The 22,262-nt window shown below is 46.0% G+C and overlaps 1 protein-coding gene across 4 annotated transcripts in view; it reads right to left on the reverse strand.

Annotated features, from left to right (window-relative positions):
* LOC114794092 (alpha-1,6-mannosylglycoprotein 6-beta-N-acetylglucosaminyltransferase B-like) overlaps window positions 1-19,600 on the reverse strand; it is a 38,909-nt gene extending 19,309 nt beyond the window's left edge. For all 4 annotated transcript variants that reach the window (XM_028986413.1, XM_028986415.1, XM_028986414.1 and 1 more), the window contains exons 1-8: window positions 19,273-19,600; window positions 17,156-17,268; window positions 8,287-8,431; window positions 6,790-6,893; window positions 5,871-5,944; window positions 5,618-5,785; window positions 5,008-5,175; window positions 2,807-2,976 (exon numbers count right to left, since the gene is read on the reverse strand). In XM_028986413.1, coding sequence (XP_028842246.1) covers window positions 2,807-2,976; window positions 5,008-5,175; window positions 5,618-5,785; window positions 5,871-5,944; window positions 6,790-6,893; window positions 8,287-8,431; window positions 17,156-17,268; window positions 19,273-19,331 — 1,001 coding nt within the window. In that variant the 5' untranslated portion in view covers window positions 19,332-19,600. The remainder of the gene's footprint in view (window positions 1-2,806; window positions 2,977-5,007; window positions 5,176-5,617; window positions 5,786-5,870; window positions 5,945-6,789; window positions 6,894-8,286; window positions 8,432-17,155; window positions 17,269-19,272) is intronic.
* Window positions 19,601-22,262: the final 2,662 nt, after the last annotated feature.

A 22,262-nucleotide genomic window follows, 5' to 3' on the forward strand; every position in this document is an offset into this window, starting at 1 on the left:
ATTGTTCATTCTGATGAATAAAGACACAACAACCATCTCCACCCCCCTTCAGATTTAGCTACTGCAGTGGAAACCAGTTCCATCCATGATGAGATGTTGCAGTTGTTGCTAAGCAACGTAATTCCGTCGGCAGTCAGGTAGGAAGTCAGCGGAACCTGGACACTTTAAGTTAAGATTCTAAAAGAATACAAATCATTCAAAGAACACCTCCGAGCCAATCAAAAAGCAGAGATCAGTATGAATGGAATTCTTATTCCAACTGCTGCATCTGGTTTTTAGAAGCACCACAACATGCATTTTTACGGCTATTTTTAAAAGTCGCCGCTCCAGATCTGGATTCAGATCACAGCCGAGAAACAAAAGCGGCGATGCAGATGCCAGCGGCGATGCAGAGCCAAAGCGACACCTAAGTAGGCTTTACTGGCAATTTGCTCCAGTTACTGTACATTTCACGCAGCTGTACAATTACATCTGAATGACTTCTGTATATTCATATTTTCACAGGTATGTATTTCTGTTCCATACGTCCGTATTTATTTGGGAAAAATATTAAGCTTCAAGAAAAAATTAATTATTCATGTGCTACGTAAAATATTTTAATATATGCATATTAGAATTATTGGCATTAAAAAAAATCTAAATTTCAAATATAAATTGTATTCACAAGCACTGCAGGTATTTCGAGCTCCGACTAATGCAATCAAGGAACTGGGAATATAGACACTGCAGCTACCCAGTCATTTTAATAAGCCACAATTATTATAATTAGTAATATTTTGCTCTGCCCTAATTCATTTTTTAATGAATGCCAGCCTCCGCACCTTTACCCCAGCCTCACTGTGCCGGCTCGGAAAGTGAGTGGCGCTGAGGGGCGGGGCTTAAGCCGCCTGTCTGGGCCCAGAACAGTCCGTCGCTCAGGGGCTCCAGTGCTCTGCAGCGGATAATTAGCAGCATCCGTCACCCAGGCATCAGGGCGTCACCCGACTGAGGTGACAGCTGTCCCCAGGAGGCCTCCAGCGCCGCGCCGGCGGACAAATATGATGTCAGAAGCAGTGAGGATCAGGGACAATTAACCCCCCGCCTCCAGAGCGGCGTGGCAGCGTCCCTCTGGCCACTTTCTCTCTTTTTATTAACAATCAATCTATTTCAATAATCATAAGCACGCCTCACGTGATCACATGACACATGAACAGGGCCATCAGGAAGAGGCCAAGTAATCGGAAGGTTGTAGGTTAGATGGCCGCCCACATTTCATTTTTTGGGTTCACTGGGTGCTGTGCTGTGGTGTGTCACATGTGACAGTAAAAAGAAATCCTAGATATGAGATATTATGTCTAATTACTATTTCAATGAAACAAAATAATAACGGAGAAGATAAAAGATCATTAATCTGACTACAACGTAATACAATAATTGAAAATGTCAGAATTAAGAGTGAAAAAGGAAATGTCTCAACCTTGTCCCTTCGAAGGTAGCTGATAATTAAATAGGAGTGTTGGGGTATGTATATATATATATATATATTTAATTGGCGGTGTATGAAAGACAGACAGGAAGGGGAAAAGAGGCTCATTTCAGTTTAAATCACATCTGACAGCTATTTGTATCGGGGAAAGAAGAAAAATTCAATAGAGAGACAGGAAATGGCTCAGTGGAGGCCAATCCGGTGTAAAGACCAAAACACACACACACACACACACACACTCTGCTAGCCAGCTGTAAGACTTTATGTGGCATGCCGAATTAAACTGCAGAAGAAGAGTTGGGAACACGACCAAGTGAACAAGAGCAGCCCTCCATCGCCTGTGTGATATTATTAGGCTGTGAGTGTGTGTTGGTGGGTGTCAGTTACTATCTGGCTTCGTTCGAGCAGGCAGGATGATGGGGCGATGAAATCTTGATAGATTCGTCCCACAGGGGACGAAAACAGCCGCGATAACAATCTATCTGTTTAATAGTGTGAGCGAGCGAGAGACAGACAGAGAGAGAGAGAGAGAGAGAGAGAAGGGCGTGGGGCAATTTTAGTGAGAAACGTTTCTTTGTTTCATTAATGGTGCATCAATGGTGGAGTTTTTATTGAAGTGAAAAGACCGACTAATTTCCTTTCAGGACACACACACACGCTTGATTATTAACCTTGAGGCTTAAATGGGAATCGGTCCACAGGTGACATAAGAGAAATGAACCTGCTCCTTCTTGTGAAATCAATCCGCTCTTATCTCCTTCAGCTCCTTATCTCCAACGTGGGGACGTGGTCGCCGTGAGGGACCCAGAGCCACCGAGCGCTACTGAGCGCGCTCACTCCAGCCGAAAAGCGGCTTAGAGATCCCGCCGCGGCTCGCCGATCGCTCGTTTTACTACCTACTTATCAAACACTCCCACTGACCCGGCTGGGCGTGGCCGTTTGTGGAGCATGGTGCCGAGGAGCAACTTCTTAGTGCAGGTCCAACCCACTGCAGATACTCCAATCATCTTCTTTTAACGCAACTTTTGGGAAGATTTCAGAATCTTTTAGAAGTTTTCACAACATCAACTCTAAGCAGCTTCCCTGCATGGCGCTCTACAATTGCGCCATTTCTTCATCAATGAGCATATAAATCATTCCTTTTGTGGCAGTTCTGTCCCATAATGCACTTCTGTAGGTACTGGATGGTTTGCAAATTGTTACTAATCTATTCGGCAGACCAATATTTTTGGGTTATAATAATAGCAATAGATGCCACCTGAGGAACGAGGTCATGTTGCAGATATCATGATAGACATCATAAATCAAGGAAGGTCACTGGAAAGACGCTCCGTTACTCACCGCTGCAGCTCCTTGACCGAGACAGAGATCTTCAGGTCGTGTCCCAGCACGTAGAGGGCGGCCAAGATGTCCGACCACTGCACCATCTCCCCCAGCGGGCCGCCCTTCAGCACCTTGGGGCTGAACACGTCCCCCGACTCCTCCGTCAGGAAGCCCACGTGCACCAGGATCTGGTGGGACAGGAGGACCATTAATGCAGGTTAACGAAATAATGAGTACGAAAAAATGCGGTACATTTCCAAATTCTCCGAATTTTTCATTTTGGAACCCTTTAAGTTGAGACGTGGGGGAAATGTGTGCTGAGCACCACAGCCTCGTGTCTTCAGACATTTGCTGACTCAGCAGCTCATCCGCCTCACATCCGCCTGACCTTTTATCACAACTGAAGGAATAACTAAGAAGAAAGGGGAGAGACGGGAACATTGAGGTGACAAACCGGGCGTCGGTGCGACAGAAGAAAAACCAGCAAGGGTTCACTTTCAACTCCTTCAAAGGCCACGTGTCATGTGTCCCTGCTGAACGGATCTATTCTGTCACCGGTGTATCTTTGACTCTCTTACTGCCTCTCTCTCTCTGTCTGCTTTTAAAACAGAGCAGCTGCAGCAGTAAGAGCCGCGGCCCCCGGGGGCCCGTCATCACAACACCACAATAAACCCTGCCTGATGCCACAGAGACAGAAAAAAACTCAAACTGAGCTTCGCATTAAATGTCGGGTCACGAACATACAGTCCCTGGCCACTTTATTAGACACAGGCTGTATAGGGTGCTATGGGCATCTGATCAGAGACCCATTCCAACCATGTCCTGTATTTTGTATTCCAGTTCTGAATAACTGACCTCCAACTGCAGAGTGACTGGCTGCAGACCAGACTTATCTGGCCCATGAGCAGCTCGTGCCATGAAATAAAAAACCTTTAACTGTTGTTCCATCTCCCTCTACGTCTCTGCAGGGCTGTAGCAACAACCACAGCATGGAAAGAGAGAAATGGATGCAGGGTCACCCGGGGATGGTCACCATAAACAAAGCATGAATCCAAAGAGCTGAGAATAAAATGTTTACTGGGTGCTCTCCATCACATTTACAAGCGAGGAGGGGCTGGGGTGAATAATCAAGTTGTGGGACCAAGGCATTAAGGGCGTGGCAACTTTTAAGAAATTAATTGTTGACTTCAGAAGAGAATGAACATTGATGGATCTTGTGTGGAGATTATCAAGAACACAAAGTTCCTCTGTATTCATCTAGAGGAGAAACTCTCCTGGACAATACCAGCTCAACAGCCAAGAAAGCCTAGCAGCATCTCTAATCAACCAACAATCAACCAAGCTACCAACCTACCTACCAACCCACTTACTTACCTACTTACCAACCAAACAACTTACATACTTAACAATCAACTAAGTTACCGACCTACCAACCTACTTATTTACCAACCTCCCTACCTTCCTACTTAACCTTCAACCAAGCTTCCAACCTACTTACCAAGCTTTCTAATTACCTACTTACCAATCAACCAAGCTACTGACCTACCTACCAATACACTTACTTACCTGCCTACTTAACAATCATACAAGCTGCCAACCAACCAACCAACCAACCAACCTACGTACTTACCTGGCAACCAACTCTCATACTTACCAATCAACTAACCTACATACTTACTAATCAACCAAGCTGGAAGCCACTTTTTCAGACTAGCATAGAGGCTCTTCTTCCACATACCCATGCTGATTATGTAGTAGGCTGGCCAATGTCTAAAAATTATTACAAATATTATGTACTACGCATAAGCCCTAATGCATAATGTTTAAATTATTTACATTAACGATTCATGGTGGGATGGTAGTAGCCTAGTGGTTACACACTCGCCTATGAACCAGAAGACCCAGGTTCAAACCCCACTTACTACCATCGTGTCCCTGAGCAAGACACTTAACCCTGAGTGTCTCCAGGGGGGGACTGTCCCTGTAACTACTGATTGTAAGTCGCTCTGGATAAGGGCGTCTGGTAAATGCTGTAAATGTAAATGTAGATATCGTTATTTACAACTATTTGAATATTCATTACACATTGCTTTGACTTTATAATTTTTTTATTTGATGATATTATGTATAAGGTTATTGCCTAGGCTTACTGCACAGTCAAAAGTGTTGCACATTAGTTCCATTATTCTGATTATTATGTCTAATAAGCAAACACCTACCCTTTTCTGCTCCCGCCAGCGGCTGCAGAGACGGTTGTCCAGACGACGGGCAGCTGCAGACCACTGCACCGCCAGCCGACGGATCCGCCTCCTCATGAAGCTCAGAGACTCCTTCCCTGTGCCCACCTGGTCCAGCAGCGGCCCGAGATCTGAACGCAACGTCGCAGCCTGTGGGCAAGGTCAGGGGTCATAGCCCACGCTAACGTACACTTGGGGGGTCATTAATCTTAAGTTCGGTCACAAACTGCTTGACTCATATCCTCATATCTTATTGCTTATTAATATAAAAAGGTAATATAGTTCAAAGGTATGCAGTGAACACAATGCATTCTAAAATATTAATTCAAATAGAGAAATTGAATTGTCATGTGTACATAATTTTTTTCCATTAATTCAGAGAGGGCTGCGACCGTCTGGAGTTTATGAACCATCGCAGATGATCTGACACGTAAATGTTGCTCATGGTGCTAAAACCATGTTTCTTCGGTGCTAAACATACTCATTAGTAATTTTATGCACAGTATTACTAATAAGTCCATTAATCTCTTCAAACATGTGACCAGGTTGAACTTCAAATAGCAAGCCCTGCAGGCTGGAACCACGACCCCACCTGTGAGCTGGGTGTGGTACGGACGGAGGGGGTGCTACTGTGATTCCTCCAGGCCAGCGGCGGGCAGAACCACTCCACCTCGCTCAGGTATACGAGGAAGGAGCAGTCGGAGCCGTCCACTCCGTAGAAGCTGTAGCAGGGGTCCGAGGTCCATCTGGCACGCATCCACTGAAACAGGAAACCGGTTCCATAATGACGCCAGCGACTGTGGAGCACATGGCTGGTAAACGGGTTTGCTGCGGGCGTGACTCACATCGACCTTACTGGGGCAGTCTGGGTAGTGGGGGTCCTTCGGAACGTCACATTGGCTTGTGGAGCTCTCTCGGGCTGCATGGTGACAAAACACACACATTGCTCCTCGTGGCCATCCTCACCACACTTTTAAAAGGGATGTAAAATGTTTTAAAAATCAATCATTCGTTTTAATGGCGCAGAAACGCGGGCCAATAAATAACACGGCCTGTCGAATTCATTAAAAAGCACATTTCCACTGGGAAACAGGGAATTGATAACAGTTATTAAAAGCGATATTTATAATTTATATAGTAGACTTTCCCACGCGCTGGCAGCCTGCTCTGCCTCGGCTAATTAAAGCAACTCACCACGTTCTCCTCCCAGTTCGGCAAGCGATCCTAATCACAGACAAAGGAGCTGTGGGCCCTTCTGTTACGCCGAACAAAATGAACGCTGGAAATCATTCCCTGAAACAGTATCCGTGCTGGACGTGTAATTGCCGTTTAACTACGAAATGACTGTCGCAGCCGGTTAGGCAGAGGGACCGGAATCTAATTGGATGTTAACAGGAGCTTATAAACCCTGTATGGCTGGGGGTTAATTGATCATTTAGAAATGTGTGGATGATTATTCATCTCCGATTCCTTTTAAGACAGAGATAACTCACATAATGAAGCCCCACTAGATGGTTGTCAGTTACATTGCATTTGTGTGTAGTGCTTAAACCAGTAATAAATGTATCTAAATGATCTATATCTATATATTAGATTTTTAATGACTGCATTGTGCCATGATCCTTCATCTTCGGATAGACCAGCCAGAGCTGCTTAGAGACCTTCACTGAGCCAGATGGAGAAGTGGCTTGAGGAAATCGGTGAAGATTTGTCAGAAAATCTGAGAATTAATGGGAGACGCAGGGTCCTAAATGGAACCAGAACCTCTGCCTGTGGCCCTCTGAAGAATCTGTTCCACCTTCGTGGCCATGTCTGAAACGTTCTGGGCGATGGCCTGGATACGTTCTACCAGACCCACTGGCTGAAACCTGAAAAAGACCAAAAAAGATGTCAATTAAAATTCATTTATCACTGCTTTTATTTAACAGTTTGGTTGTAAAATGTTCTCGGCTGGACTGGAGCAGCAGCAGAGGCGTTAATTGTGCCGAACTGGGCTGAAGTGTGAAATGGACGGGGTCTTTAAACAGCGACCCTCCGAGTCACGGCGAGGGGGAGCAATTAGGGCGGCGCGCAGACACACATTCCCGCGGAGTTCAGCGCGAGGGCTCCGCTCCAGAGAGAAGCGGTTACGAGAAGCGCCGCTTCCTCCAGGCCAGCAGGCGAAGAGATGGAGAAGGTCAAGGAGAAGGTCTCAGAAAACACGGTGGTGAGAAGATGTGACCTCCCCGTGGCGCCGTTCCCCGCTGGTCCATCCACAGTCATTAATAAAGTTGGAGGCGACCCCATTCGGCACCAAATGCCACAAGCTCGACCATAAATACACGTTTTCAGAGCAGCAGTCTTCTGTACAAAACACCGACGTTCTGTATGGAGATCTGCTTTTTTCTCTCTTCTGTTTCTTCAAAAAAAGTAAAAGTGAAGTGATTGTCACGGTGAGACACTGCAGCACAGCACACGGTGACACGTGTCCTCTGTATTTAACCGTCACCCTTGGTGAGCAGTGGGCACCATGACAGACGCCCGGGGGCCAGTGTGTGGGGACGGTGCTTTGCTCGGCGGATCGGGATTCGAACCGGCAACCTTCTGATTACGGGGCCGCTTCCTTAACCGCTAGGCCACCACTGGCCCCAAAACAGTGACAGTAAAAGAATTAAAGTCCCTCTCCCAGTGCGGGAGACGCCCTGAATGGGTATTTATGCAGCAGGTCCTGTTTTTACTGGGCTGCCAGACAGGGACAACAATAACGTCCCACGGTAACCTATGACTGGGGACGTTTGTTGCCATGGAGACCGCAGAGTTCCACAGGTGTCTGATTCCAGTCCCAAGTGAGTGGTTTCATTCATTTTGATCGGTCCAGTTTTCAAAGGGCAGCGTTCCTGCTTTCTCTGTTGTATTGTGCTCAAAGATCCTGAGGCCATCGTCACTTTGACCGCTGGCCACCAAGTTCTAAATTCTAACATGAAGGTCCCTCACGGTGTTCCTGAGGGGCTGTGTTCATGAGAATGAGATGAACCTTCATAATATTAATATAAAAAAGGTTCCTCAAGGTTCCACTGAATCAACATGGAACGGAGATGAACTCCCGTCCATCCTCGTCCTGTTGAATAAAAATGGAACAGCTTCATTGTTCAGCTCTCCTGCTGCATCTTCACTTCATTTTGGAGGTCTGTTTGGGAGTGTGGAATATTTTTTATTCCAGGACACCTGCTTTTTATAGACTGAGATGAATTTGACGTGCAGAAGAGTCCCTTCGTGCATTACCTGTCGAGGGCGGAGCTGAGCTCCTCCAGCCGGTGGGAGTCGCTGGCATTTCCCAGTCTGGACAGCGCGTCGATGCGCTTCAAGATGACCTCCAGCATGTCGCTGATCTTCCTCAGGACCCCTCGAGACTCCAGACCACCCAGCACTGAGGACATTTTAATACATTCATTCAGAACCCAGAAAAAGCACCACTTCCTGCAGATGTACCGTTCTGCTCCAGCCGTGTGATTGGCTGAGAGGCATATTACAAGTTACAACATTTAAATGCAAAAGAAAGTGGGCGGATTTAGGCTGCAACGTTGCTCAGATCCTCTAGACCTGTGCACGCCATTGGTCGACCACATTCGTTGTCCCGCCCACTGTGGGATCAGTCTGCGTAGCACGTCTGCAATATCAGAAGTGAGGAAATAATTGTTCGGTGTCCGGCCCGCGTTGTCCTGCTGTGGGGTCAGAGGTCATCGCCGTTTCTGCAGTAAAGACAGGCGTGTGGGAGACAGGATAAACAGAGGGGAACGAATCGAGCGCTCGGGTGACCCGGAACCAGCGGACAAATTCAACTCTGTCCATCTCTGTGTGTGACGCACAGTTTTATTGACCCTGTGTGACGTTTTGGGGTTTCACGTTCAGTCCCCGCCGGTCACCGTGGATCTACTGTATAGAGACGTGAGGGTCCATGTGCTTTTTGCCCCGATCTCTGACCCTTTTGTGCAGAATTATGTATCAGTGTCGTCATCCGTGATGCCAGAGTTGGTCGTAAAATCATCAGATGTTTAATAATGTGTAGATATTATATTTGATATTCAATTTTGTTATCTCGTTATCTCAATAACTTTTTTTTTTAAGCTCAGGAGGCCAAAAATCGTTTTTTTGTAAACCGTGTCCATTGCCACAGTGAACCGAATTTTGCTTCTTCTTTAGTCATCCTGTCCCCAACGGCATGAAAACGCTCCACTGGCCGCAGTTCATTTGTTAACTTTGTCAGAATCTGAAACGCGGTCCCCCTAAATCAGCACAGAAAGAGCCGGACGGAGCGAGTGCTTCATCAGGGGGATTGATCACCCTGGGCAGGACTTTCGCGCTCCGACCGGGAGATCGATGGCGCCGAGGTGCGGCGATACCTGCGGACGCCACTGCAGACCCCGTTCTGGGGAGGATTGATGTCAATCTACAATTTACAGTGCATCACGGCCAATTCCGAGTCTATAAAAAAAATCCATAATCCAGATTCATGGGGATGCCAGAAGACGGCTCTTATAATAACCACACACCCCTCTTTCTGGGATTCAAAGTAGAGAAAACCATTCGTCTTTACTGCTTATATATATAAAGCATCTGGTCTTTATCCTTTCTGCTGCAATCAGCGACTCCGGGACTTATGGAATATGGATGGAATATTGTCCGTTCTGTCAAGCAGGGGGCCACATGATGTACATTTTAAAGCCTGAGCCATCAGTAGTGGATGTCAGGCAGCGCTGAATGGGAGCAGTGAAGGAACTTGTCTTCTGTCCTTTCAGTGAAAAGTCATATTTATGGACACCTTTTGTTCTTCTAAAACTCCCTGAAATGTAAATCTAATTCCAGATAAAACACCGTCAACAGGACAGCTGTGTCTGCACCTTCTTCCAGAGAAAAGTAAAGTCTAGTCCTGCAATGTAGGGAGACTGTCGTTGTGTTTCCATCAGTCTTCAAATTAAATTGCAGAAGTATGAAATAAGGCTCATGGATGCATGAAGAGTTTACTATTGCAAAATTTTTTTGCTTTTACAGGTCACATGATGTACGACAATGGTGACAAAATTGCGAAACACTGCAGCACAGCACACGGTGAAACGTGTCCTCTGTATTTAACCACCTCCCTTGGTGAGCAGTGGACACCATGACAGGCGCCCGGGGAGCAGCGTGTGGGGACGGGACATCCGTCAAGGGGACCTCAGTGGCACCTTGGCGGTTCTGATTACGGGTCCGCAGGCCAACCACTGCTCCCATCCCACCCCCAACCACTGAACTTTGATGTTTATGAACCTTGAGGATTCTGACGGTCCATCCCCGTGATTCAAGAAATTACTTTTCCGTGGAGGAAAGAACACGTAGTCGTTTCTGCAAATCAAAGCATGACATTTACAGCGTTTACCAGATGCCCTTATCCAGTGCCAAAGTACATTTCAATCAAGCAGAATGAAAATGCAGGGACACAACAGTCAAAAGCCTGAAAGAAGGTCTAGGCATTGATAAAGGTCCCCTGATATACATTTTTTTTCTTGCTTTTATGTCGGTCTTGTTGGTCCCCTAATTCTGTATCTGATGTCTCTTGGTGCAGAATTACAGCCACTATGATCCAGTCCCACAATGAGATTCTCCAGGACGCGCCGTTTCGGCGTATAGAAGTTGAAACATCACCGTCATCAACACCATTCACCAACCACAGACATGAAGTCGTGTTCCTTTTAATGATGACATAGGGGAACAAATTCTGTCTGCCACTCTCTGATTGGTGAAGCAGAATGGTCAATGGCCATTTCTAGCTACTGCAGGACCACAGACAGCCTAGAAGAACTTGTATTCATGTTAAATAATCTCACAAAGTGACATTTTCATGATCGGCAACCTTGTGGTAGATTGTGAGCAGCCATATGAGGGTGTGGGTTTGCAAGGTTCTGCTTAGTCCACCACAGATGAAAGGGAGTTCCTGACTGCCTAAAGGTCATGCAGCTGCGTTAAAGAAAAGGACTGGTTGAGCACCGCAGCCCAGAATAACAGCGGTGCAGCAGGCAGAAAGAACAACGGAGTAGAAGAACACAACGTTCTACAGAGAGCTTCTTGTCAACTCGGTAACAACAGCACAAAAGAATCCAACCAAACGATACCGTTGGGGACCATATAACATGGGGACCTTTCTTCTGGTAAACTGGGCACCAGACTACTAGTTTTATAAAAATGAAGACCCTGCTGGTAGAATAGCAAGTCAAGAAGTCAAGGCGAAAATGAACACCTCCCTTCTAGCTGGTCTACCACTATGTACCATTCGACCTCTACAACTAATACAAAATGCAGCAGCACGACTAATCTTCAACCTTCCCAAATTCTCCCACACCGCCCCTCTGCTACGTTCCCTCCACTGGCTCCCAGTAGCTGCACGCATCAGGTTCTAAATACTGATGCTGGCCTACAAAGCCAAACATGGAGTAGCACCATCCTACCTCACAGCCCTTATTATACCTCGCACTGCACCTCGTATACTCCGAGCCTCCAGTACTGCTCGCCTGGTCCCTCCATCTCTGAAGGTAAAAGGAAGACGTTCATCTAGACTCTTCTCCGTCTTGGCCCCTCGGTGGTGGAATGAACTTCCAGCTCAGTCACTGAGCAACTTCAAACGACAGCTCAAGACCTTCCTCTTTAGAGAATATTTAGATTAAATTGTAATTTTCTTGTTGTCGAACTTTGTGTACAGAATCTACAACAGAGTGAATAAAATAAATGTATTCATAGTTGGGGTCCTAGTGAACCGGAACTGATCTCTTCATCGATGGTAACTTGAAAGCACGTTGTAAGTCGCTCTGGATACGGCCGTCTGCCAAATGCTGTAAATGTAACACCATTTAAGCAGTTAAAGATTTATTTCTAACGGTGCAGTTTTAAAAAAAAAGAAAGTGAAGTGATTGTCACATGTGATACACAGCAGCACAGCACACGGTGCACACAGTGAAATTTGTCCTCTGTATTTAACCATCACCCTGAGTGAGCAGTGGGCAGCCATGACAGGCGCCCGGGGAGCAGTGTGTGGGGACGGTGCTTTGCTCAGTGGCACCTCAGTGGCACCTTGGCGGCTCGGGATTCAAACCGGCAACCTTCTGATTACGGGGCCGCTTCCTTAACCGCTAGACCACCACTGACCCTAAACCTGTTAGAACCTATGGCATCCATTGGTTACCAGCACCCCTCTACCTTCTCCCTGTCCGTAAGATTTGAATGGGAACATTTCTGTCCGATCTGGCCTTGCATCCACACCTGATGTATCAGCCAAACCTCCAACCTGACCTTTAACCCCAAACGCCTCCTACATACAACAAGGGCAGATGACATGTTCACAGTCGTGCTCCAGCAGCTACAAGAAATCCTCTCTACGCTTCACTAATGAAACTAATGAAAAGACGCGGACGAGAACTAGACGCCAAACAAGGAGAGCGGGGAGTTACAGCGCCACCTACAGGTGTGGAGGAGGTTAAAACAGCGTTCTGGACGTTCTTTGCGTCTCCGTGTGGATGACAACATTTCAGATAACGCGCCCGTGTGGACGCAGGTTTTTAGAAACCAGTATGTTCCGCATGTGACTAAATAAATACGTGACTAGAGGATAAAAGAAGGAACGTGGCGACTCGTGGGAATGTCATGTCCTGCAGAGTCCCCAGGAGCAGCGAGCAGCATAATCAAGTTTCATCAGGCGAAATCAGGGCACCTTCAGTATTAGAGCTCATTAACACTTAATTCGTGATTTACACAACAAATTAAAACTACAACTATTTCAATTTATGACTTATATAAACACATTATACTTATTATAGCACTATTTAAAAGAAATACTTTTAAGTTTCTATTCATTTCGAGGCTGTAATTATGAAATACGCTATAAAATCTATAAAATGAAATTATAAAACAAATTATACTTTAATATGGTAGTGGTGGTAGTAGCCACTTACTACCATTGTGTCCCTGAGTAAGACACTTAACCCTAAGTTGCTCCAGGGAGACTGTCCCTGTAAATACTGATTGTAAGTCGCTCTGGATAAGGGCGTCTGATAAATGCTGTAAATGTATTCCCAAAGACATAGATATAACCCCTCTCACACACAATGACTCTTCTTGATCATTATCTTTATGATGATTAATGAAAGATTGAATTGTTTAAATTTTATTTTTACAAAACAAAAGTATTAAATGAATACTGTGATCAGAATATAAATGGTTTAATTTACTCTTTCACAGTTTAAATTATTAGGTTATTAAATAATTACCCTATAGAAGTTTACATGTTAAAAATATTAATATTACCAAAATATAATTTAATGTTTCAAATCTTTGTGTAATAATCTAGCATGAACATGAGCATGAGTTATATGATTTAAAATACATGTAAAATAATTTACATAAAACATTTAAGACCAGCAAATACTGAACGTGTTTCGGACTCCCTACTTTGCTACAGGCTGGGAGAAGGCAGAGGGGCGTGGTCAGAAAAGGGGGCGTGGCTCTAGTTTTGGACGTCATGCTGGCCTTGGTTGGGGAGTGGGGAATGTCTAATTCTTGCAAAAGTACTTCTTCTACTTGATTACATGCTGCATACTCATTAATGCTCGGGCTGATTAGAAACGATTTGTGAGTTTTAGACGATTTTCCACTGAAAAACATTCATCCGCAAACCAGCCTGCTTCTGCAGGAGCTTCATTTCAGCTTCACCTGAATCAACTTGTGTACATGTGGGGCTTTTGCTGCGGCAGGTTAATAGCGGCAGTAAACGCAGCGTATGAAGCCCTCTGCCGAGCGGAGATTACGCCGAGGTGTTTGCTTGCGCTGATGGTGTCGTGCCCAGCACAGTAGATCAAATCGAATCAGCTTAGCGTTATCCACACGCTACGCTCCCCAGAGGCCACGGCCCGTATCTGCAAAGCCCCGTTAGATCCACTTGAAAAAATCCAGTAACACACCAGCGGCTGGACATGAGCCGGATCGCTTATCATGATGGTGGCAGGATCCCTTCGAGTCCATGTCATGATAAACCTCCACCAGACAAACATGACTTGTGCGGGACAACCGGGGGCCGTGTAAACAATCCTATCACCATGACCACAACAGAAGAAGATGCGCTGAGGAATCAACCGGGACAAGAGACCACTTTGGTAATGAGTTGGTGGGAGTGGCTTGATGGACAATGTTCTGTTAGTAGAGCACCTGGTAGGGTTGTCATTGCAGCCTGGAAGACTGAGTGAGACCCAATTTCAACATAACTTTCCAGCCCCAGTGATTGTCACATGTTATACACAGCAGCACAGCACACGGTGAACACAATGAAATTTGTCCTCTGCATTTAACCATCACCCTGAGTGAGCAGTGGGCAGCCATGACAGGCGCCCGGGGAGCAGTGTGTGGGGACGGTACTTTGCTCAGTGGCACCTCAGTGGCACCTTGGCAGATCGGGATTCGAACCGGCAACCTTCTGTTTACAGGCCGGTTCCTTAACCGCTAGGCCACCACTGACCCATTTAGTTATTTAGGTTTGGGCTCAATTTTTATCATTTTAGTCGGGCTCGGGTCGGGTCAAGCTTGCGCGGTAAATAATCGGTCAGCAAACACGCACTTCCATCATCAGGTGATTCGTTTTTTTTTTGGTGTGGAGCATCTCTGCTGGGGACAGGAAGAGACTGAACAGGCTGATCTAGAGGACCAGCTCTGTTCTAGGATGCCTTCTGGACCCAGTGGAGGTGGTGAGTGACAGGACCTTTTCAGGGTGGGTAACACACTCACCTATGAACCTGAAGACCCAGGTTCAAATCCCACTTACAACCATTGTGTCCCTGAGCAAGACACTTAACCCTGAGTGTCTCCAGGGGGGGACTGTCCCTGTAACTACTGACTGTAAGTCGCTCTGGATAAGGGCGTCTGGTAAATGCTGTAAATGTAAATAACAGGAGAATAGTGGACAACATCTCCCACCCCATGCAGGAGACCCTGACAGCACTGAGCAGCTCCTTCAGTGGCAGGCTGAGGCACCACGATGTGGGACAGAGAGACTCAGAAGGTCTTTCCTGCCAACCGCTGTCAGGCTCTACAACAGCTGACCACACAAACACACGCATCCATAACACCTTGTCCACTTCTCTTAATATGTCTATATTTACCCACTCTGCACATATGCACACTTACTTATAGTCTATGTATACAGACATTATGTATATACTGATATCCTGCCTCGAGGTTGAGGTGTTGACTTGGCCTCCAAATTCTCCTGGTGGCACATCTGGGATGTGCTGAAAAAACAGATCTCCTACTGATGCCTTCAAAGGTCTAAATCAGAAACAGTCATTCCAATGTATTCAGCAAAATGCGTTAATTAGAGCACTTTGAGATGTTCAGTCGTTCCCCTCATGTTCCAGGGTATGAGATAGTCGGTTTATACCAGCAGTTGAGGAGATAGTAATCATGTCCTCATTTCTGTTGTTGTTGTTGTTGTGAAAGTGAGCAGTGGGCCAGTATTACTGGGACCAGTATTCCTCCATCCTTGTCCACATTCGTTCTTGTCTCCTTTGATTTCGTGCCTGCCGGCGTCCACCAGGAACTGTAATTAAATCCTCTTCTCCATGTGGTTTCCTGCAGCACCAGGAGGCTCATCTTCACGCTGGGATCCAGCGATTTAGTCTTCCTACCAGCAAGGCATAGCTTGGTGGGAGGAAAATTATCCACAGGGGGGTCCAACCCCTAGAAGGGGGTCCACTAAGACAGATCTGTTCGACATTTCAGACAACATGGATGTTCTCCAGTCTGTCAATCAAACACTACAAGAGGCTCCACCCCAGGGACATGGTTATTTAACCCAGCGCTCTCACAAAGCGCTGTCCCTGATGCGCCAAGACACTTCCTACTAACTTCATAAGGTCTGACGGGGGAACTAAGGGTCACAGGCCATCCCAGTGAGGCCACGAACAGAAAACCTGAGGGACCATCAATCACTACTGAGCTCCAACAGTAAAACATCCACGGGAAAGACAAGCAGAGCTCAAAGGACAGTGGCGTCCCTTCAACTTGCAAGGGGAATTGCAGTGAGGACCATTATCAAGCGCGACCACTGAAGGAAGAGAGGTGTTCTGGTGGCCGCTGGCTCTGATCAGTGAAGTTACCATGGTGGGCATCACTTCGTCGTGGAAAGTAGAGAGAAGCCGAGTCCTTGGCAGAGCGTCACTCTGGAAGTGGCGTGTTTTACAACCAGAACAAGGTCAACACTGCTGCAGCGCCACCACCAGACCAAATAAGCTGCCATTTACAGGTACATTTCTGGCCCTTACCCGGTGCGCCTTACAGTCAGTAGGTACAGGGACAGGGACCCGATGGTAGTAAGTGGGGTTTGGACATGAGGCCTTGGTTATTCTGTTGCTCGATCAAGTGGCACCTTGGTGGTTCAGGATGACGGGGGTGGTAGTAGCCTAGCAGGTAACACACTCGCCTGTGAACCAGAAGACCCAGGTTCAAATCCCACTTACTACCATCGTGTCCCTGAGCAAGACACTTAACCCTGAGTGTCTCCAGGGGGGACTGTCCCTGTAACTACTGACTGTAAGACGCTCTGGATAAGGGCGTCTGATAAACGCTGTAAATGTAAATTTTTACGCGCTGGGCCCCCGCTGGCCAGTACAGACGTCCCGACTGAGTAAAGACGTCCCCCGATGTCGGACGTGCGCTGAGGAACCCGCTTCTTCCGCGCTGCTGCTTCTTTAATAAGCTCGAAAGCCGATTAGGGGACCAACTGGCTCACACTGCCGTTTATGTAGCCAGAGGGGTTTGTTTGATGTATGTACTTCTGGTTGGGCTTGTGTGAACACACACACACACACACACACACACTTCGGCTGGGTAGTGGGCGTTGCTTAATGATCTTGGGCCAGATGCTTCTCCCAGGACTGCAGTCTGCGAGTGGTTAATTAATCAGAAAAGCCGGGACCCCCGAGCCGCACATTATCCATCACTATCCCGCTCCAGCCTCCATCCCATACGCACTGTGGAGGGTGTGGACAACCAAAGAACATCTGGACAGACAGACAGGAACTTCTTTAAAGATCCGTCAGATCCTGGCGGCTGAGGAGCCCGAGAGGAGCAGCTGCCTCACCTTCAGTGTGAACGGTGAACGGCGAGTCTCCAAGACGCCTGGCCGAGAACTGTCCCCCCAGGGACGTCATTAGGAAGCAGAGGCTGAAGAACCCGATGCCCACCACAAAGATCCTGATGGAAAGGAGGGAAGGGAGGAGATAAGATCAGGAGAACATTTCACTGCCTGCATGACAACAAGCGAACTTCGACTCAGCCTGTCATCTTCTCCTATTCTGCCGTCTTCACTCCTCTGGGATTCTTATCAGAGTTTCTAAGTATTTAAACCCCCTTAAGATTTTTCACTCTTTGTTATATTGCAGCCATTTGCTAAAATCATTAAAGTTCATTTTTCCCTCAGTAACGCACACACACAGCACCTCCTATCGACAGAAAACACAGAATTATTGACATTATTCCAACAATTAACAAAGAAAAACTGAAATATTACATGCTTCTAAGTATTCAGATCCTTTGCTGTGACACTCATATATTTAAGTCAGGTGCTGTCCATTTCTTCTGATCATCCTTGAGATGGTTCTACACCTTCATTTGAGTCCAGATGTGTTTGATTATACTGGCTGGACTTGATTAGGAAAGCCACGCCCCTGTCTATATAAGACCTTACAGCTCACAATGCACGTCAGAACAGGATCATGAGGTCAAAGGAACGGCACGAAGAGCTCAGAGACCGAATTATGGCACAGATCTGGCCATGGTTACACTTAAGGTTCCTAACAGCACAGTGGCCTCCATAATCCTTAAATGGAAGATGTTTGGGACGACCAGATCCCTTCCTGGAGCTGGCCATCGGGGGAGAAGAGCCTAGGTGAGAGAAGTCAAGAAGAACCCAAAGATCACTGTGGCTGAGCTCCAGAGATGCAGTCAGGAGATGGGAGAAAGTCAACCACTGCAGCCCTCCACCAGTCGGGGCTTTATGGCAGAGTGGCCCAACGGAACCCTCTCCTCAGTGCAAGACACATGAAAACCTGCATGGAGTTTGCTTAAAGACACCTGAAGGACTCCAAGATGGTCAGAAATAAGATTCTCTGGTCTGATGAGAACAATATAGAACTTTTTGGCCTTAATTCTAAGTGGTATGTGTGGAGGAAACCAGGCACTGCTCATCACCTGTCCAATACAGTTCCAACAGTGAATCATGGTGGTGGCAGCATCATACTGTGAGGGACAGGACGACTGGTTACAATCGAGGGAAAGATGAATGCGGCCACGTACAGGGATATCCTAGATGAAAACCTTCTCCAGAGTGCTCAGAACCTCAGACTGGGCAGAACGTTGACCTTCCAACAAGACAAGGACCCTGAGCACACTGCTAAAACAAAGGAGTGGTTTCAATACAACTGTTCTTGAATGGCCCAGCCATAGTCCTGACTTAAACCCAACTGAACATCTCTGGAGAGACCTAAAAATGACTGTCCACCAAAAAGTGTCAACAATTCTGTGTTTTTCTGTCAAGATGGGGTGCTGTGTGTACATCAATGAGGAAAAAACGAACTTAAATGAGTTTAGCAAATGGCTGCAATATAACAAAGAGTAAGGGGGTCTAAATACTTTCCGTACTCACTGTAATTTCTATAAATACTGAATGTTCATGCTCTTTTCCCATGTGCTACATCTATTATTGGCCCGTAGACTATGTTTAGTTATGATCTATGTCATGGGTCACTCTATTTCTCAAATTGGCATAAATATCAATATTAATCATATTAATAACCTCAGTAAAATCACATCCTAAATCATAAAAAGAATCTGCGGGTTCTGTAGATCAGATCAGTGTCTCTGTGTTTTTGATTGAGAAGATTGTGTCAATCTTCCCATAACTTTATTCCTTTATTCTTAATCATTCATATTAATAAACGAGGCAGTTCACCTCTGCAGCACTTCATCTGAAATAAAGCCACATACGTGTGATAAAAAAAACAGAATCATCATTTTGACCATAAATGTAGAATTATTACGCTCCTTCTGATGATGGTGAAGGTTTCTGCAGAACCCTCAGCTGGTTAGTGAGGACGCAGGGACTTCAGGCATAAAAAGTTGAGGACCATCAGGTCTGGTCCTTCTTGCTATAACAGGTGTTTGTGTTCCGCCAGGAAAGTTGCGGGGAGAGCAGCTCACCTGAAGGGTCTGGACGTCAGCAGGCATCTCCTCACCATCGCGGAGCGCACCGGGTCCATCGCGTTACGCTGCTGCGCCTGCTGGGGTCTGAAGCATCCTCCTCATCCTCATCCTCCCCATCACCATCCTCCTGGAGCCGCGGTGCTGAAGCTGGGCGCGGTGCGCGCCGCCGCGCTGCGGAATGAGCGCAGGAGGAGAGGAGGAGGAGGAGGAGGACTAGAAGGAGGAGGAGGAGGAAGCGCCTGTCGGGGCTCGATGCGCATTTCACTTCATTCAGGAAAACGAAGAAGTAAAAAATACAACTTGTAAAATGTTCATGTCAGCCACACAACACCCCCAAATCTGATTTAAAGCAGCATCACGCTTCTTATGAATACAGCCGGAGCGGAGCAGAGTTTGGGGAACCATCACGACTCTTCTCTCGCAGTTCAGAACCTCCGACCGAAACCGGAGCTCAAGGGCGCCACCTGCCGACCACGAAAACCGACATTTCATTCCAAGCAGCATCATGTCTGAGGTGTAAATGAGCCACACTGCTCGACCAAACTTGCATTTAAACAAGCAAACAGATGACTCCACTTTTCCTGAGGATTCCACGTCAGATCCCTTATCAACATCATTTCTTCTTCTTCATCTTCTTCTTCTGCAGAATGAAGATTTTCTCCACCATTCGTGTTCGTCATGAATCCTTCGCGCCGCACAATGAATGATAAGAAAGGCAGAAACTGTAAAACCAAGCAAGTGTAGGTGGTAGTAGCCTAGTGGGTTAGACACTCGCCTGTGAACCTGAACCCAGGTTCAAACCCCACTTACTACCATCGTGTCCCTGAGCAAGACAATTAACCCTGAGTGTCTCCAGGGGGGGACTGTCCCTGTCACTACTGATTGTAAGTCGCTCTGGATAAGGGCGTTTGGTAAATGCTGGAAATGTAAACTTGTTTAAGTTTCTGTATGGACAACGCAACATTACATTACAGCCCATGTTAATGAATTTAATATCATTTTCTAGCCGCCTACATTTCTACTTTTTAAATGTAATGTTACACATAGCATAATGTAACATTCTGGAAAGCAGCTCCATTTTTTCACGAGTCCACACCTCCAGAGTATCCACGTTTATGTACAGATCTTTCTACCGTAGTAGCTACCATCTTTCAGCCCTCCAGCCAGACAGTTTCATGCTCGTCTCAATAAAACAAGTCACATCTCATCCCGAACCTCTGCAGTTCTCTACATGGAGACCACAGCTCCTTTTATCCCCTGGAACTCCAACGTGGCTTCCACAAATCTTTCTGCTGATACTCTGAAGTAGTTTTTATCATTAACTTTATGTCATAAATGTCAGGTTGATTGATTTGTTTTGAATGAAGTAAATTTGCTGGGCTGGATGTGCCGTCCACAGTTTTTAGCATTTGGGGAATTTAATACCTTAATCGATCAGATGTAGAACATTGTGTTCGAATTAAGGATGTAATGATGAATTCAACTTCTATCCAACTCGTAATTAAATTCACTGTACAGTTTTAATCACAAATGTCAACACAATGAGGTGCAGGTCCCAACGGACCTCGCGACGATCATGGACGAGCGCGATGGGCGGAACCATCCCGACACCGATCACCCAACAAGCGTCATCGTCGCTTTCATCATCGTCAAGAAGGTCAAGTTGGGCGGAACCACAGCGTCCTGATTCGGCACAGGTGAGTCCCCAGGTGCTGTCAATCCTGACACTAGTATTATTTTATTAAGCATTGATCAACACAAAGATAATGTCAACAAGAGCAGATGTATTGTTTTTAAAAAAATAATAATAAGGGAAGAATTATTTTTGTCACCACACTAATATTTGTCAAATATTATTTTGGTTTAAAAGGCCACTTTCAGGTTGCGGTATTCACAAATGAAATATTAAAAAAGGCAGCACACAACAACATCACCATAATCTCATACAGTACGTCTCAATGGGCTTTGACAAACCCTACAGTTAACACCCAACACACTTTACCCTTCTGCACACAAAAAAAAACTGTAGGAGGGAGAAAAAAAGAAAGGAAGAAACTTTGGGACGGAGTGATAGAGGATGCCCTTCCAGGGTAGAGTGAGCCTGCAAGTGGTGTCAGTGCAAGGTTGGTGATAATTTGTCTTAAAGTTGTAGAAGTTGAGAAGTCCAAAGTGTAGTATAGAGCATCTGTCCATGTTTGGAGGTGCTGGACAGTGCAGAGTAGGTTTTAGTCCAGTGTCATGGTCTACAATACGTGTCCATTACGATGCTACTGGTCCATTTGACAATCCTTGAAGCTGAAGTTGCTCTGGTACGTTTCATGAATTAGTCACGCGTCTCGTCATAAGCTCATTGCCAGGAACCAGGATCTATCTGCTGGTCTCTTAACTGGAGTCTGCAGGTGGTCTGGGCGCTTGATTCAGTATCTTGAAGAGAACAAACAGAAGCAGCGGCATCGTGGGACAGAAATATGCGGTTATAGTGGTATATTGGTGCTACAGTGGCCAAGTACCCTAACTAGGACAGCCTAACTAGGGTGGATTTAACACCGCCTATGCTTGACTAGGTGATTGTTTAATTAAGTGGACTTAATAATTGACACTGTGTGTTTGAAGGCCAGAGAAAACAGATGAGTTTTCAGTTTAGATTTAAACACTGAGACTGCGTCTGAGTCCCGAACACTGACACTGTTCCACAACTGCTAAGCTCTATAGGAGAAGGTTCTGGTCATTGTATGGTTCTAGTTATAACTCTGGCTGCAGCATTCTGAACTAGCTGGAGTTTACTCATGTACCTACTAGTGCATCCAGACAGTAATGCGTTGCAATGCGTAATGCGTTGTGATAAAGGCATGGACCAACTTTTCTGCATCGTGCATTGAGATCATATCTTAGTGATATTATATTCTATCTTAGTGATATTATATCTTAGTGATATTATCTTAGTGATACTTATTATATTCATGCAAATCGAATGAGAGGACAATGAT

The sequence above is a fragment of the Denticeps clupeoides genome, chromosome 7, assembly GCF_900700375.1.
Source record: "Denticeps clupeoides chromosome 7, fDenClu1.1, whole genome shotgun sequence".
NCBI classification, from domain to species: domain Eukaryota; kingdom Metazoa; phylum Chordata; class Actinopteri; order Clupeiformes; family Denticipitidae; genus Denticeps; species Denticeps clupeoides.